The 19,123-nt window shown below is 35.5% G+C and overlaps 1 protein-coding gene across 1 annotated transcript in view; it reads right to left on the reverse strand.

The window, feature by feature from the left end:
* Positions 1 to 19,123, reverse strand: part of CTNNA3 (catenin alpha 3) — a 1,597,197-nt gene that overhangs the window by 66,506 nt on the left and 1,511,568 nt on the right. Inside the window, exon 16 of the mRNA XM_032609210.1 lies at positions 197 to 302. Within this exon, the coding sequence (XP_032465101.1) occupies positions 197 to 302 (106 nt within the window). The remainder of the gene's footprint in view (positions 1 to 196; positions 303 to 19,123) is intronic.

Here is a 19,123-nt window from a genome sequence, read left to right on the forward strand (position 1 = left end):
CCAAGAAATAAACTTCCTCAGAATAAATTTTCCACTACTTGTGTGTTAATTATGCAAAAAAAAATAAAAATAATTCAATAATAATTTAGGAAAAAACAATCCAACAGAGTAAAAATTCAACTTTGTTTTAAACAATGTCAAATGACAGAGAGCAATTACCATGAACTTTCATCACATCCATTTGTAAAGAACTCACCTGGTTGGCAATCTGCCGAGCAAGGACGTCCATCCTTGATCCTGATTCTGATATCATTTTAGCTGCATAGATCACATCAGTTGTATGCTTCAGTGGTCCTTTTCCCCTTAAAATAAACGAATACATGTTTGTTGCAGTGGTTCATGCTAAGATACAAACACACACACACAAGATTTGTACCCCAAAGTATAAGCCATTGGTTTTACATACTTAGTTTTAAACAGGCCATGATTAGATTCCAGTATTAAATGAAAAATTAAAAAAAAAAGAAGGCCTATTTTGTTAAGATTCAGGATATTTTGCCAAGAAGATGGACTCCATTTGATCTTCATTCCCATGTATTTTGTACAATAAACCTTAGCCCAGAGATACTTTTGGTGGATGCAGACCCCTGAAGGCAAAGGTATTTTCTTCATTCTGGGTGGAAACATGAGATTTTGGACATCTTATATGTTCAACAGTGTACTTTGATTAGCAGGGATGCTGTTAATCCTCCTATTTTTAATCTTTTTTTTGTTTTTTACAGTCTTTTGGTTAATTGTACTTTGTTTTTATCACATTACCTCTCCTCCACAATTATTTCCTAGTAATATCAGAGTAGTTGAGTATGAACCTGGAGTCACACTATCGTGGACTATTTCCCCAAAGAGACTGCTTCTTACCATTTGTGTAAGTCGAACAAGATAAATACCCACTTGATGCCCCAGTTTCCCAGTGATAGGAAATAGGAGCACCCACCACATGAAGTCATTCTAGGGACTTCATGATTTAATTTCCACAAAGTGCTCAGAACATTGTTTTAAACAAAGTAAGCATTCAATAAGTTGTTATTTTTGTGCTTGTTATTTTAAGATAATTTTGGTTTCTAATGCCATGGAATACAAGTTAGGTTTATTTAGGGATTTGCAATGTAGTTAAGAAAGAAGTACACTTCTTACATAGTTGGAGTGGGATAAGGAGATATTTTTCTGTCTTCTCATTCCTCAAAAATAAATGAATAACTGACCTGAATGAATATAAATGTTTCATCCACCTAAAACTGCTCCTCTCCTTATTCCTTTAGGTCCAATTCCTAACCCTCTACTGAGTATCGGCACACTGGCTGTTCCAATTATGTGGTTTCTGATCCTTGTTCCTAGCAGAGAATAGGACCCTGAAAAAAATCACTCACTAATGCAACTGTTTTGATGCTTTGCCGTCTGTTTCGATGCTTTGGGAGTGAGAAGAGTGAGGAAGGTGGGAAGAAGGAATAAGCCAGTCAGGGTGAGGAAAGGGAGATTTTGAGAGGCCAAAATACAGTGGAGTTGAAGAGAAGGGGAATGGACACAACCTTTGTCCAATATCTTATTTACATCTTGGACCAGTCTTGAGGGTAGATGCCCTAATGTTAAATCTAATAAGATGTGTTGTTAAGAGAAAAATCTGTTCACGTAGGGACTATCATTCTATACTAATACAACATAGGGGGATTCATGCAAAGGAAAATGATCAGAGTATTCTACACCTGAAAACCTGAACATCAAATCACTTGTGACTAGTATGTCAAAAAGGCCCTTTCACTGCATTTTATTCATGGGGCCTCTCAAATACATTACAAGCAAGTTTTCCTGTAAAAATGGAACCTCACAGCTAAGAGGATGAAAACCTGGCCTCAGTAGATAGTTATCACCATACTTCTCCTCTTTGAATCTGCTGACATAGGTTGCTTTGAATTTTTCTAAAAAATCAACATTAATCATTACAATTTTTTTGACTTGCTCTTATCAAATTTACTTTATGAATCAGGCAGGACTAGATGCTATGTACATGGTTATGTTCAAGACGGGCACTGCATTTCATTATGTCTATGCATCTCCAGAGAAAGTTAAACTTAAATAAAGCTGTCCAAGCTCCCAAAAGGCAATGCATCAATTTTCAAGGTCTTAAACAATGGACAAAATTTGTTACTAAGGAGAGGGGCTAATGCTCACTTAGGTTAAACAATGAACACAGAGTTTTATCTAAGGGATGTAGCTAACGTACCCTTCCCCTCAAAAAGAATATATGTCCCCGTATAAAAACCCTGGGCTGATGAAAAGGAACTTACCTCTAGCTTTAAATACACACCTTGTTATGAGACGACTATCTTAAACACATATAGAACTTAAAAGTAACAATAATATATTGTGACAGACTACAATTATTCTCTTTTCCTCATGCTCCTAATTAAATGTATTGCCTGGCAAGCTTCCTACTGAGTGCCAAACAAAATATACATTTTACAAACGATTCCATCTTATGCCAAGTTCCAGAGGAAGCTGCAATTACTGAAACTATGATAAATTTTTAACGTTCTCAGCCTGAAATGTGCTATGTCATGAAGGCTTTTTAAATTGGAAAATACAAAGGTTGTTTCTGCCTTCATTTTCATAATGGGTTCTCGGGATCTCTGTCAGCCACTTGTGTCTTAAATCATTGAGTTTGGATCCTGCAGAGAAAGATACCCAAGGAGGAGGGGGTAGACTTTGGAAATATTTTAAGGAAACCAGAGGCCAGAAATCTTTCATAAATAGTGGTTACAATAATAATCTATCTATCTCCTCAAAAAAGAGGGCAGACCAAGCTCTGGAGTAGACAGTCTGCCAGTTAATCTCTTAAGTTATAGCTTAGAAGGTATAATGAGAAAGGCTGGAATAACCCAGTGATGTTGATGCCATAGACAATTTTATTAACAAGTGAAAGGGATGCCTTTGAAACTTGATTTATTGGTACAACACAAACCTCTCAGCCATTTTTGATACTGCCCCAACCTGGATTCTCACTCCTCTCCCTGCCGTCTCTCAAGTTCTGGCATCCACCCCTCCCTTCCTTCTACTGATTAGCATGAGAAGCAAGAAGATGGTACAGCTGATCAGTAACAGCTCAACTAACTGGAGATCTGGTTTGATAATAGAAAATATCAAATAAGTGTCGTGGACTTATTTTATCTTTCTAGGGACAGAGAATATCTTTGAAACGACTTGGTATTTTCTGCTACTGACTAAAAATAAAACAAAAGGCCTGTTTTATATCTTTTGCACTTTGTAGCCCCTAAATCTTTGATAATGTAACATTATTCCCCCTTTCACGACCAAAAACTTTCCCTTTAATCCTTTTCTCCTTTATATTTTTATAGAATAAGTCTCATGACATTGTGGTTAACTTAAGAGATGAAAACAATGATAGCATATATTATGGTCCATAATAGTAATTAACACACTTAGTATTTTCTATGTGCTATATACTATCCCATACACAAATTAATTTGATCATTATAATAATCCTGTGAATTTAGAATTATTATTATCCTTATCTTGCAGATGAGAAATCTGAGGGAAAGAGATATTAAATATATATTTTATCAAGTTACACAGCTATTAGGTATCAGAGATGGGATTTGAACTCAGGTAGTCTAGCTACAGAATCTGCTTTTATTGACTATTCTACACGACTTCCAATAAAATATACTAAGATGACATTACAATATTTAAAAAGATCTCCTTAGACACTGGTGGGAGTTACCGTGAATGCAATAGAGAGCAAAGAGGAGGGTTAGATTTAGACACCAGGTGGCAAGGAGGCCCCCCAGCAGTTACTAGCTCATACACAACAGCCTCAAGGAACACAAACCAAATGTGTCCCAGACCCAATGAAATAAAAATGTGCCACATTACACAGGCTTTTTCAGTCTCGTCCAAGTGTTGAAATAGCACCAGTAGCCTACCGTTTTGAGATTTCTTTCTTGAGATACTATAACTTTTCTTTATTACTTTTCTTGGTACCTTTCCTCCCTTTCCCTTTCTCCCTGGATTCTAATCACTAAATTCAAAACTCAACTGCTATAAATGCCATACTAGGATGAGAGATGGAATGTTGATTTTTATTTATAATACAACAAATAGAACTTTTACCTGAGAATCTCAGCTTTAGACATAGTTATTTAATTCTAACACTCAAATTTAGTGCTTCAATAAAGTACAGCGAAATGAATACGGACTTGGGAAATACATTTTGTCTGTGTCCTAATACTTATTAGCCATGTAGCCTCGGGTAAATGAGTTTGTTGGTCTGAGCTTATTTTCTCTTCGTTAAAATAATAATTGCGTTACGTGCCACATGGTAAGGATACATAAAATCATGTATTTTACACAATATTTGGCACACATTAGGTGCTCAGAAAATTTTGTTTTATTTTCCTAATCCCTTTACAAATATTTTATAAAAATTTACCTTTTGAATTTTTATTTAATAATTATAGCACTTGCCAGACGACATGAACTGACGATTAAATTGAGTTCCTTCTTACACCTGCTGACAATATAACCCTGTACAGCCTTGTCCATAATATCCTTTTACTAATAAAAAAATATATATATATACCTATAAACTTCGTGTGTGTGTGTGTACTTGTTATTGTTGTTCAAGGCTGTTCTTTAACTGCTTTTAAGGAGCTGGATTACATTTAATGACAGGTCTTTTTGCTGTTATAAATGTCCCAAGATTAATGATTTAGCTCTACAAGGGTACTGTCAGAATTCTCTTACTTATAATTCTGACTTCAGATACAAAAGAAAAAAGTAATTATCATGGAAGCAGCTGAAAATGATGAGATAAAGAGAGATGCCAGACTCAAGCAAGGACATACTGTTTCTGTACTATTCAAACATGAAACTTGAATTAGGCAACTCTCTCCCTCTGGGTGTTGCTTTCTCTTGTAAAGTGTCACTCTCAAGTTTTGAGAACCCTATAAAAGTCCTTGGAAAATAAGCTAGTGAGTTATCATCTAACAACCATCCTGAGTAATTAGTATCCTGAGGAATCTTTGAGATTCAAGTCTGAAAAAGGTGTTGCCCCATGAAAGAGGGAAAATATTGTCTGAACATTGCATATGTATATTTTTTCATTTCTGCTCCCCTCACTCCATACTATTCAGAGTAGCCTGGCTGCTATAAGAACAACATAAAAATATCTTAAGGGCTTAACCCAATAAAGGTTATTCTTCTCTCACATCACAGTCAAGGTGGATTGTGGGTGATGGGTCATGTACCACACAGTCATTTAAGAACTCAGGCTCCTTCTCATTATAAGATAACCTAACCTCTAAGGCTTCACAGCCCTCAGAAGGATTCATTGCATCCAGACACCAGGCATGGAAAATGAGTGAGGATCTCATGGGAAATTTTAGGGATCAGGATAATAATTAGAACACATCACTCCCACCCGTATTCCAGAATCCAGATACATAGACTCATTAACTGCAAAGAAAGCTGCAAGAAGCATTCTATCTGGGCACAGGAAGAAAAGAAAACAGCGTTTTATGAACTCATTGCATTTCCTCTATATACAGTCCCAGAGGTGCTAAAATCCTATATTTTCTTTTGTCGTTTTAGCAACGAAAGTGTGTGCTCCCTGTGACGGGAATTTTGGATGTCAGCAAGTAGGTGGGGAAAAATTGGGAAAATCCCAAGTCTCTTCACCAATACAGCTGAAATTACAGGAGATGTACTTTGCCTGGGCAGAAGACCAATTCTATCTTTTGTTTTGAAATTGTCACTATGTAGATGGTTTATTATTAAAAATAAAAATTACATAAGTTTACTTTGTGCGTGGTGATAATAGCCTTTCATGTTCAATGTTGTGTTTGTCTATGAAACAAGGATAGGGCTTATTTTAGAGATCTTTTGGGGGATAAGCCTGGGGAGAATACTTTTAAAGTTATTAATATTATTTTAATATTATTATTGTTGCTGCTGCAGTTGTTGTTGTTTGTGTGTATATGGGCTCTGTGTACATGCACCTGTGTGTGTGTGTGTGTTTGAAGTAGGAATTCCCTTCCTCAAGTGTAAAAACTAATTTTCTAAAAAAAAAACTGAGACATAAATCTTTTGTCTAAACTCTCAAATTTTCTAATTTACTCTCCACCTTGTTAATGTTGTTTCAAATCCTAGACAGATTGTAAAATTTAGAGGAGATTTCATGGAATACCCTTAAAGAACCAAAAACGCTAAACATCTAGGTGGAAGCAGAAGAATTAGAATTCTTTAATTATAATTCTATATAATTATATAGGGATAGACCTTATTTAGCAAAGCTCATTTGTTTCCAACTTGTAGGCAAAGAAGAGGTCACCTAGCCAGACAGTCTTCTTTTTGTCTTTAGCAAAACAGATAGACAACCTTCTTCAGTTCTTCCTAAGTGTGAAGATTTTACTATTTTCCTATGTGTTTTGTACTGAAAGCATATAAAATAAACTTTTTGTGTGCTTACTATGTTCCAGACACTGTTAAGTTACTCCATTTTCTCAAACCCGGCATTGCTGCATTGTGTTGTGCAGGTTGTTCACTGCACAAATTTAAGAGTTGCCATCCATATCATGGATACTCCCACAATAGAGCATATCACAATTTATGCAGCCTTACATGCTCATTCTGCTCCTAGAATCTATTATCTTTGTCCTACAAACAAGAATCAAAAGCTTAGAAGTTCAAAGTCCCTTAAATTTCTCCAAGCTGTATGAATATATCAGTTGGTCTGCATTTAAAAGCAAGGAGTTTAAGTCATTGGTACTTTCAGAGCCAATTAAAAAGAAATCATGTAGATGGAAACTGTCATAAGTTTTCTGTCAGTATGCATCTTCAAACACTGAAATTCAATGGATAGCTCTGAATCAGTGGAATGTTTCATATACTGCAAAGAAATATACAAGAGCAGAGATTCTTAGCCATTGTCCTGAGTGGGGTCCTATTAAAACATCATTATCTGTCTATCTGAACATTCCCAAGGGTTACGGAATAAATAACCTCTTTTTCAATGAATGTTTTTTTATCAGTAACCTAACATTTATCTTTCTCTTTCTCCTTTTTTTTCCCCCATTCTACTTGGGGCTAAAAGAAGATATATGTAGGGAAAAAGAAAATCACAATTGTTTTTTCCCTCTCAACTGGATTTTTGAGTTTTGGTTCAAGGAGAGATGTAGCCCAGTGATGGGGGCCCATGACTGATCATCAGAAGTTTGCCAGAACCAAAAATGAAGCCATTAATATTCATTTGAGAATTGTAGCACTGTTGAAATTTGTGGTGTATAAGTCTAAACTTTTTCTAGTGAACTCAGCCCAATTTTTGAGTAATAAAATAAGCTGTTTTACTATCTCACCTGAAGATCATAGACATCTAAGAAACACTGTCACTATCAACCACTTTTCCAATGGCAAGGAAATGCCTGTATCAACCTAAAGAGAAAACTATAGTTGGTAGTTGCCTGGATGCCGATTCTCACTGCTCCCTCTATATTTAATCAATTGTCCTCTTAATCTTTCTTCAAGAAGAGTCATTTTATTCATTTCCTACTGCTGTTGTAATGAATTGTCCCAAACTCAGTGGCTTAACACAACACACATATCATTGTACAGTTCTAGAGGTCAGAAGTTCTAAAGAATTTTCACCAGGCTGAAGTCAAGGGCTTGGCAGGGCTGGTTCCTTCTGGAGGCTCTGAGGCCAGAATCCATTCCTTTGCCTTTTTCAGCTTCTAGTGGGCGCCTGTGTCCCTTAGCTGTGGCTCCTGCCTCTGTCTTCTGAGCACATCACTACAAATGCTGCCTGTCGTCACATCGATGGCGTTCTCCTTTCTGATTTCTTGCTTCTTCTCGTGAGGACCTCTGTGATTACACCAGGCCCACCCAGATAACCCAGGATAATTTTCCCATCTCAATATCTCTCATGTAATTACATATACGAAGTCTCTTTTGCCATAGAAGGTAATAGTCACAGCTTCTGAGGACCAGAAGGTGCACACCTTGGGGAGCCACTATTCAGGCTGCCATAATCCTCAAGAGTCATGACCAAGGAGTCAGACTTGGCTCCTACGAGGGAACGACTGGCCTTCCTGGACTTAGACCAAATCAGCTCGAATAACTTGACAGCACTCTAGTGGCTGCTTCTCCAGCCTGCTAGCTCTTTATTTTTACAACTGCCAGTGAAAGTTTCAGGTTCTTAGCTCTTAATGGTTTGCTAGCTGTATATTCCTTTCCTTACAATTCATATCAAAGGGTGGCGCCTGAAGAAATCTGAAGATCTGGGAAAACCAGAGTTACCCAAAGAGACTATTTTTGTGCCGGGTGCTGCCCTTTCCCCATCCAGCACACAGTGATTTCAGCGTGCCTCTCTCTCCTCCTGGAGCTGCCCGTGAAACACACACAACCACTGCCTGAAAGCATGTCAAAGTCTAACATGGGGCAAAACGAGAGGAGAAGTCCTCTTCTGGGGGAGATGGGGAATGGTTTTCAGATGATTATTATAATATTCATTTTTTTCTTCTGGACCTACAGGCCTTGAAAACTCTGAAACTTCTTTTCCTAAGACATTCAAAAAGTATACCTGCTGCTTACTTAAAGGGGTCATTTAGGGACACTATGGTTGCAATCATTTAAGAAACCTCTTGGAAGCAATTGGTTAAGAAACTGTGAAATAAGGGATAAACATCTCAGTGGTGGCTCTCCAGACTCACATGGGGGGTGAAAACTGACAAAGAAATCTGTTTGTACGTCCCATCATTCGTGGGAAAGTACCCCTCCAGCAGCAGCAAACCCCACCACCACCAAAAAATAGGACTGTATGTCATTACCCATCGATACTTTCTCAGGACATAATGGAAAATCCATACTGAGCACCAACATTTGAAAACAGGTCTTTTCTCACCCTCTATACATTACTTCTCTGAGCACACATCAGCCCAAGCCAATGCACTGCAAATACAATCACACTCTCCGACTGTGGCAGTCCCTCTTTTTCCTGTTGGCAGTGGCCTCAGCATTAATCACGTACATGATCTCTTACAGAGCCTGGGCACCTTTTCCAGCTTCCCCTTAAACCACTGTGATATACGGGCTACTCCTGTTCCTTTAATATCAGACCAAATTTTGGGGCTCAGAAAATAATCATTTTCAATTTATGAAAATAATATAATTTAGCTTTTATTATTCGACATGTAGACCTTCTTAAAACCAACATACCAACTCACTTCTAAATCTGGTCATGGCCCAATGTTATCCTAAGGTCCAGTTGAAGAAACATACAGGGGGTGAAAAGGCCACTAACTTTGTAAAGGCTGATCACAGCTAATAGATTGAGTACAGAGGGGGTTCAAGTGTCTGGCTTGCCACCAGTATCTGACCTTGATGTTTTGGAGATGATAAAAACTGCCAGTAAATTTTTGGCATGCCCTCCCTCCCCTAGTCTAGTCAGATATAGCTGCAGTTTATTAAATATTAGGACGCTATAAGGCCTACCTTTTTCATTGGGCTCATTCAGATTGAGTATGACTTGAGATATCCTGATTTCTGTAGCTAGTCTTTTTGTTAATGTGCCACTATTGCTGCTCTCCAATGATTTGCTATATTGAATTATTTTATTGTACAGTGACCCAAAGCTGATTTTCATTTAAGTAAAGGGTATGATTTTAAAACTTGAATTAAATAATCAGTGCTAGTTTAGACAAACACATTATTTTTTTACTTTCTCTCCCTATCTGGCCTAATATTCAACTATTTAGCTAATGCTATGTGAGACAACATATGTAATGCCTCCTCAAGTAAAAGTTAAAACAATATTATTGTAAAATAGTAGTCATCCAGTATTATGCCCAGCTGTGTGATCCACCCTCTTGTCTGTACGTGCCAGCTTTTGCCCTAAAAATCTCTTGCCTTGGGGATAAGATAAACTCATACCACACCCAGGTATTTGGACCTGCTTTTATACTGTATGGCTCTGTCTAGAGGGTCACATGGTGATATCAGACTGAAATATATTAAAAGGACTATAACCTAGTTTAGAATTGTATACTTATTAATTTATTTCTGATTAAACCAAAAATACAATAGAAACATATAGAAAAGTCAGGGCTGAGATTTTTCTTTCTCCTTCCTTCCTTTTTCTTTTGTAACTTTCTTAGATCGTGTTGCTTTGTTAGGTGCGAGTGCTTTGGTGCTGCCCCAGCAGTGTGCCTTGGGCCATGGTGCCAGGATGTATCATAGCACACACCTCCTCCACCCTTCTCTACAGGGGGTCTATTTCATTTAAGGCCTGCCAGTTCTGTCTTTCTGAAAATAGGCCTCAAATGTTTCCTGAAATTCTTTTGAAAACTTTAATGATGGCATGCGAGCATACCAAACTTGACTCAGCTGCCTTTCTCTCTGGCCTAGAACTCTTCTCCAAACGCCAGTGTTTCCTTTTTGAAAATGTTCTTCGAAATGTGAGACACTGGGACTCCAATGAAGTGTGGGGGTTATTTAGGAAGAAAAGAATAGGAAATGAGAAAATAAATGGCCACGTGATAGGAGGGTTACTCTGAATAAAATCCAAATTTGCACCTCTCAAGAGGAAGCTCATAAAATTCATTTCTATGGCTTAGACTCTGGTTCTGAATAACTTTTATCTACCCCCAGCTGGAAAAAAAATGACATCTTCCCAGAGGCTGAAATCATTAAGATTATGCCTGTTCTACGGGATTAGCTCTAAGAAGGCAAACATGCTTATGCTAGGAGCTGGCATTCTGAAGACCTCTTCATATTGAACTGTTGGTGTTTTAATCAGCAAAACATTCATATTCATAGCCAAATAGGTTGCTTTGGGGCCTTTATACATCCCACTCTGTCAAGCACAGAATAACACATGTTTTACCTTCATCTTCTATATATGCTATTTATGTTACGTGTGTACTACGGTGCTAATAAATTACGCATATTACAAGACATATACAGAAATGTAAATTGTAAACAGATCAATTAAAGATAAAAGAAACTATTTTAAATATCTTGCTAATGATAATGTCATTAAAACAATCTCAAGATGCTATACTCCCTTAAGGAGAAATTTAACATGAGTATTAGGGAATGTAAATCCATAATTCAAGCAGTCTTCCTGATAACTAATTTTATTAGCCCGGTTCTTGTCAGTTTTGATTAGATCATCATTGATCTTCCTTTGTGATATGGTTCACCAATAACTCCTTCTAGGAATAGAGAATTGTTAACTCTGACATCTTGTTTTTTGCTTGAGCTTGTCTTCTAATGATCCTCAATCCATGTTTTCATTTTGTTTTGTTTTTTTGGTGTGTTTGTTTTTTCTGAAAATTTTAAAGCAATGTATCCTATTTAATGAAGGCTAGGTTAGCTTAGTTAAAACTAGATAATGCAATTCATAAATCCAGTTAACCAGGTACATTAATTGTGATCTGTTGAAAGCTACTGAACAAGTGAAGGCACCATAATCAGTCCTTCTAGGCCGTTGAAATCTGTTGCCTGAGATACGCAGGGCAGTACCAGTGTCAGTCATATATTAAATACTGTTCAGAATACAATTCTTTTCGTCTTATTTATGGTTTCCTTTGCTGTGCAAAAGCTTTTACGTTTCATTAGGTCCCATTTGTTTATTTTTTTCTTTTCATTTCTCTAGGAGATAGGTCAAAAAGGATCTTACTGTGATTTATGTCATAGAGTGTTCTGCCTATGTTTTCCTCTAACAGTTTGATTGTGTCTGGCCTTACATTTAGGTCTTTAATCCATTTTGAGTTTATTTTTGTGTACAGTGTTAGGGAGTGTTCTAATTTCATTCTTTTACATGTAGCTGTCCAGTTTTCCCAACATCACTTATTGAAGAGGCTGTCCTTTCTCCACTGTACATTCCTGCGTCCTTTATCAAAGATAAGGTGACCATGTGTGCGTGGGTTTATCTCTGAGCTTTCTATCCCGTTCCATTGATCTATATTTTTGGTTTTATGCCAGCACCATACTGTCTTGATTACTGTAGCTTTGCAGTATAGTGTGAAGTCAGAGAGCCTGATTCCTCCAGCTCTGTTTTTCTTTCTCAAGATTGCTTTGGCTATTCGGGGTCTTTTGTGTTTCCATGCAAATAATGAAATTTTTTGTTCTAGTTCTGTGAAAAATGCCATTGGTAGTTTGATAGGGATTGCACTGAATCTGTAGATTGCTTTGGGTAGTAGAGTCATTTTCACAATGTTGCTTCTTCCAATCCAAGAACATGGTATATCTCTCCATCTATTTGTATCATCTTTAATTTCTTTCATCAGTGTCTTATAATTTTCTGCATATAGGTCTTTTGTCTCCTTAGGTAGGCTTATTCCTAGATATTTTATTCTTTTCGTTGCAATGGTAAATGGGAGTGTTTTCTTAATTTCATTTTCAGATTTTTCAACATTAGTGTATAGGAATGCCCTTCTGTCTCCACACTGGTAGCCACTAGTTTGTTTTCTGTACCTATGAGTCTGTTTCTGTTTTGTTATATACATTCTTTTGTTTCATTTTTTTAGATTACACATATAAGTAAGAGCAAACAGTATTTCTCTTTCTCTGTCTGACGTTTTTCAGTAAGCATAATACTCTCTAGGTCCATCCATGATATGACGAGTTTTATGAAGGGCTATGGTGTCAGAATTGACATTTTGCAAAAGAAGCTGTGGAAGGCTGGTGGCTTTATGGAAAGGGAGGGAGGGGTCAAGAGAGAAGAGAAGTAAGGAAGAGAAACAGTAACTTTTCTGTTTCAACCTTCAGTAGGAACTAAATTTATAGTAAGATGATATTTGCACTTTAACATAAAACTCAATGTTCTAGCATTTAACCGTATGGACAAAACTCACTTTGTTAATAAATGGAAACAGGTATAAATTTAATGGCCATATCAATTTTTAAACATCCACTATGGTTAATTTTCCATCCTCTGAAAGTATGCGTGTGTATATGTATCTATGTACGTATCTATCTATCTCTGACTTTCTTCTCTATTAACAAAGTTTCGTCTCCTTACAGACAATATTCAGGCTATATTCAGCTTATGTAGCACCCTAACATTTCTCCCTCGGTTGTTTGTTTTTATCACCATCCTTGAATTTTTATAGTACTCCATCTAATGACTGGTTTCTGCCTCTGACAAAAGTGATGCTGTGTCAACACCAGGAATCTGGATGCTCATGTCAGTGTGCTGTAATCTTGAGGTGTGAGGCACAGGAATCACTTACAGGCATTCTCTACTTAACGTCTCTCAGTATCAGATCTCACCTCTTTAAAAAGGGCATACATAGTATGTCAGTCTTGCCCATCTCATGGAATAATTTCTGGAGTTTAACGGGTTAATGTGTATGAAAGTACTTTGTGTACTTCAAATTTCTGCAGAGATATATGAATGCCATTATTAATAATATCTGCATATGATGTTGAAATTCTTTGAGACAAATACTTTAATAATCTGGCATAGTTAACTAGTAGACACTCTCTTAAATTGATACCTGCCTTATATAAATGTGCATAGGAAATTTTCCATATCTTGAGTTGTGCTGAGAAAAATAAGCATGTCTATACGATAAAATAACCCCTCCACTCAACTGTGGATAGAGACTATTTTTGGTCTTGTGCATGCATTTGTTTCTTTGGTAATATACACTACATATTACATTTATTCAAATAATCAATATTGTTTTACATATGCTATTTGTCTCTATTATTTTCATGAAATATGCTCCTAGAAGAGAATACATTAGTTTCAGTAGTTTAGTACATTATAAAACCATTGTATTGAGTGGACCAGTATTCAACAAATAAGCCGTTTGTCAAAAACTATTAATCTATGTAACTTACATATATCAGTATCAATTAAAATTACATGTATTATCACAAATTTTAAAATAGCATACCCTAAATTGGGTAATATATATGTGTGTGTTTTATACACACACACACACACACACACACACACACACACAGCCTCTCATCAGTATTTTGTTAATGTACTTTGAAAGTTTCAAATGTTTGTGCAATAGGCTTTGATTTCCATGAAAACCTTTTATGTTTAAAATAAACATTTTCTAGAGAGAAATTATTTCAGCAGATGAATTTTAGTAAAACAAACAAATTATAATATTTAATTTAGGTAACACATTGTAGAGGAATATGAACAGAATTTTTAAATTTACATTTTGGGTTAGCTGTGTTTCTAGAACATCTGTTATGCTATTATGACAGGTGTTTATTAATATGGATATATAATCAGATCTCTTGGTTGCTAATAGCTTGGCAATTCAACATCTAAATATTGTCAAAATCCTTGATTATATGTTGAAAACTGTAGGTAATTGATTCAAGGCTGTTTGCCTTGACTAGATTAAAAAATTAAAACTTGTCCTGTGTACTTCCCTTTAGAATCTCAATTTTTTTCTGAAACTTCTAGAACATTTCAGTAATAAGAGCTTGTGAACAAATAAAAGCCTTCTGCAAGCCAAGATGTGTCTTGATTCAAATTTCTTTAGGCTATTCATTATACAAACACAAATAAACTATTTTTAATGCCCTGGGCTGGAAGTGACTTCATAGAGGGGAAATAATGAAGTAATACAGTTCATATATACACACATACACACACACACATATACATACATAAAGAGAAGAGCCTACAGAAAACCCCCTTTTGGGTGCACGAAAGCTCAGGTTTTTAAATTAAATTTTCTTAAAATTATTTAATAAATTCTGAGTAACAGAAGTCAACAAGAAGCAATTTAGTTGAATAGCTTCTTTACATCACAGACCCAGAGCTAGAATTTTCCTTTGAATATACAAGGGTATGACACAGATTTCTAGGAAATTTCTGTGCTAATAATGTCAAACAGAAATCTTTGCCAGTATGAAACTTGTAATTGTAGATTCTGAAAGTTTAAAATTTATTTCCTTCTGGCACACTTTAATTCTATCACTTACATGAGAATGTTTGCTTTTTTATCTTTAATGGTTAGGTACGTGTTCTTAGTCGAGTATCAGCACTGCCCAACAGGACTTTCTACAAAAAAGAACATGTTCCCTGTGCTATTCAATATGGTAACCACTAAAATCATTTGAAGTGTGTCGTGTGCAGCTAAAAAATGGAATTAATTGTATTAATTTTAATTAATTTATACGTATTTACATAGCCTCACTTGGCTAAGGGCTACTGTGTGGGACAGTGCAGTGATTTAATAAAACTGCTTCATTATAGTTCAGAATAATGCTAAATTACTTGCATAGATACTTGTGCTAGAATCCAATGATTTTTTATGTATGAGAAGGAAAACAATGTCAGCATCTAATAGACTAGTGATCTTTCTAGATATTGTTTTGCTGTGGCAGAAATGAAGTCACAATGACAATGAACATAGTTCATTAGAGGGTGAATATATTCAGAATTTTTTCCACATGACCTAGACCAGGAGTTGACAAACTATGGCTGACAAGCCAAGTTCAGCCTACCACCTGCTTTTGTAAATAAAACTTTATGGGAACGAAGCCATACCGATTCATTTATGTATTGTCAATGACTACTTGTGTGCTACAACTGCAGAGTTGAGTAGTTAAGACTGAGACCATATGACCTGCAAAGCCTAAAATATTTGCTACTTGGCCCTATATGAAAAAGTTTTCCAGCCTCTGTTCTAGATGAATGGTTATACGATAAATGTTAGGATAAAGTCTCTCTTATGGAGAAGTATGCTTAATATATATTTATATGTAACATATAAATATATATATTATAATCTATATAGCAATTTAGCAAGTGAGATGATAAAATTATATATATGTATGATATATATATAATTAAATATTCAAACAAAAACATGTGTTTTCATCCATTTTCATGGTAAATTTGAGGCACAATCATTTATAGCATCTGCTTTCTAATTTAAGAAAAAAAGGTGACCTAACATGTCTTTGTAAAGAACCTTGGTGATCAGAGAGTACTGGACATAGAGTGGAACATACGAGTGTATTTCAAACTCATTTTATGGATAATAGCCTAAGAAGTTCTGAGATGCCTAAGGACACACAGAGATAATAACCAGTTAATCAGTGCTCATTTATTGAGATACATCTGTTGTATAACCACCCAGTTAAGCCTATGTGGTTGCAGAATTCAGAAACATAGTACTTTAAGAACTCTGGATACAGCCTGGGAGGGAAACCCTGTGAACTGTCATTGTGACTATGCCATATATGACATATGCCCTCATCTCAATCCAATAGAGAAGAAAGACAGTCTTCAAATTAGATTTCCATATTGGTTTCTGTAGCGTGTATATTCCATGCTATCAACTGCTATTAGGACACAGAGGAGAGTGGCATGCACAAGAGAAAAATTATGGTCTATCATTTAAGGACACAAACAACTGGCAATCACAGATGACTTTTCTATCTCAGAGGATAGACTCTAATTGCTCAATATAAGCACTCAGATTTTAGACCTCACTTTACTCATAAATAATTTTGAGTTAGTTCATTGAAGACTTACACCAAAATAGAAACATGCCCCTTTGGATTACATTACAATCGTCTGAAAAGCAAGTCTAATTGCATTGAAATTTATTTAAAGAATTCCATTCACTGTTAGGAAAAATCCTTGAATTAAAATTTACTTTCTGACCTCAGTAGAGCTGTTACTTATTTTTTCTGTCTTTTTATAGGAAATGTATCATAAAGCAATAGACTTCTACTCAAATATCATCTGAAATTTGGTATAAATTTTAATTTGGTATAAATTTCAAAGTAAGACATAATGGCATTACCTTCATTAGGGACTTTCATTAAAACTTTATATATGAGTTTCTGGAAGGTGTGGAAGAAAGTAGTTATAAATTCAACTTAATGTATAATGGTAGAAAAGGGTATTTCAAATTCTGCATTGGTAGAGCCTTTAACCTAACCAGAAAACCATCTGGTTTTCACTAACCAGATGTTTAAATAAAAATTAATATCACAACTTAGGATTTTTTGTCTCTTCTTTCTGTCTAACAGTATAGATCTTGGGTTCATAACACAATTAAAGTGCATAATACAACCTGAGCTTTATAGATGCCTGAACTACAATTTTCTTTTTCAGCAATGTGTATGAATCTAGATCTTTGAATGGATTGTAAAATGCAGACGTACTCAAAAAGAGATCCAATTTCATTACAATTGGATCATTTCAATTACATTACATTGTACTACCAAGAATATTTGAGAATATGCTTCTTACACTTTTCTGAAACACTGTTCTTATTCCTGTGTGATGCCTTATTAGTCCTATGAAATCAATCAGGTGGGGATAAAGGTGATAAAAAAGACTTTTATTATTCCAGACTTAGCTCTGACCACAGCAGCCCATGGAGAGATTCCAAATAAAGCCCTGGATAGCCAATAGTGAGTACTATAAGTAGCAAGCCTTAAAACATTACCTTTTGCATTCTGTTGGAAGAGATAACTAAAGATCTCCATAGATTCTTTAAGTTATTTATATTACCAAATGAAATACTATCGAAGAAGTTTTATTTGAACTGCAAGCAAAGGTAAAGCAAAGTCACTACAGGTGGTGTTACAGCTGAGAGAATTTAGCTGTTTTACACCATGACAGCAGGTTGATATATTAGGACTAGAGACCTCCAGCAGTGAGAGAACCTCTGAACCTCTTACGTGTGAATAGGCACATAAACAGGAGACAGTGTGAAGCATCCTAAATACCCCTTAATTATAGTGCCAAACAGAGCAGTTGTTATCTGACAAGATGCTATGCATCACATTTTGGGTTTGACAACCAAGAAAATGGATTTTGTTTGTTGATGCAGTTCAGAATGACATATACATAAATACTGGGATTTATACTAATTCTCTGAAGAATAATTCATTTTCTCCCAAAGATATACATGATTTGTTCTCATATCTTCTATGCCCTTCTTTATCTTTATTGTACTGATACTATCACGGCTAGGTATATCAAAACACATGTGTTTGGGACAATCTTTTGTATCATCTTAACTCCTTGACCACAGGAGAGGATGACTGGTCCTACAGAGATCTTTTCAGTTCTATCCCAGAAACGTGTGACATGACCCAATACCTGTCATATTAGATACAAACTGCAAAAGACAAACACACCCATGGTCCTGGAGCTCAAGTGCTTATCTAACTATATTGGGAAATAAAGTTAATAAAAATACACATATCTAAAAATAAAATACGCATACATACACACATTCTTTTACTGGTTGACAAAGAATGAGTGCAGAAGTGTTCAGTATATAAAATAGCCTATGCTGAAACAGCAAAAGTATTTTTATTCACTACTTTTAAGTTTTATTCGATAAAGCACTACACTACTTAATTAATTAGTTTGTAAAGGTTGCAGCTGCATACAAACCATCACATATAAGTATGGATATTATCCAGGTGAACAGTGTGGAGGACTTAATATATCATCAGTATTATTCTAAAAGAAAATACTCAGTCACACACAGATAAACATTCAGATTGCTTAATGAGCACAATTAGGACATATATTTTACCAAAGTCATTCTTTATGGGCACTCAAAACTCATGTAGAGCAATTACACTGCAATATGTTTTACTTATTACATAATCAACACTTCTGTTTTGTGTGAAATGTCACATTAAATCTAAAGCCCTGAAGTTCAGTGGCCTTCAGAGAGATATCAACCATTTCTCAAACCATTCACCCTAGAAGGGATATTGAATTTTTTAAAACAGCAATTATCTTCCCTATCTGTAAAATGAGAGGGTTGCAAAAGATAATCTTGTAGGACCTTCTAGGTCTTAGATCTTATAATTTTATGTCTTTTTCCCTTTCAATAAATAATTCCTGAGAATTAAATAAACTATACATTTGTCTTAAAAAAAGTATACTTTATAGTCATGATAATCAATCATATTTATATTTATAAGTGAAAAGTATTTATTTTCTGTATTAGTTATAAAGCAAACATGTTTTCATTTTCAGCTATCTGAAACCAGTTAGGAAGACAGCTGCACAGATGATCGACCATAATGGCATTAATAATATATAACCAAGACAGACATGAAACATTTTATATTTTAAACCAAAACTGCT

Source organism: Phocoena sinus, chromosome 16 (assembly GCF_008692025.1).
Source record: "Phocoena sinus isolate mPhoSin1 chromosome 16, mPhoSin1.pri, whole genome shotgun sequence".
NCBI classification, from domain to species: domain Eukaryota; kingdom Metazoa; phylum Chordata; class Mammalia; order Artiodactyla; family Phocoenidae; genus Phocoena; species Phocoena sinus.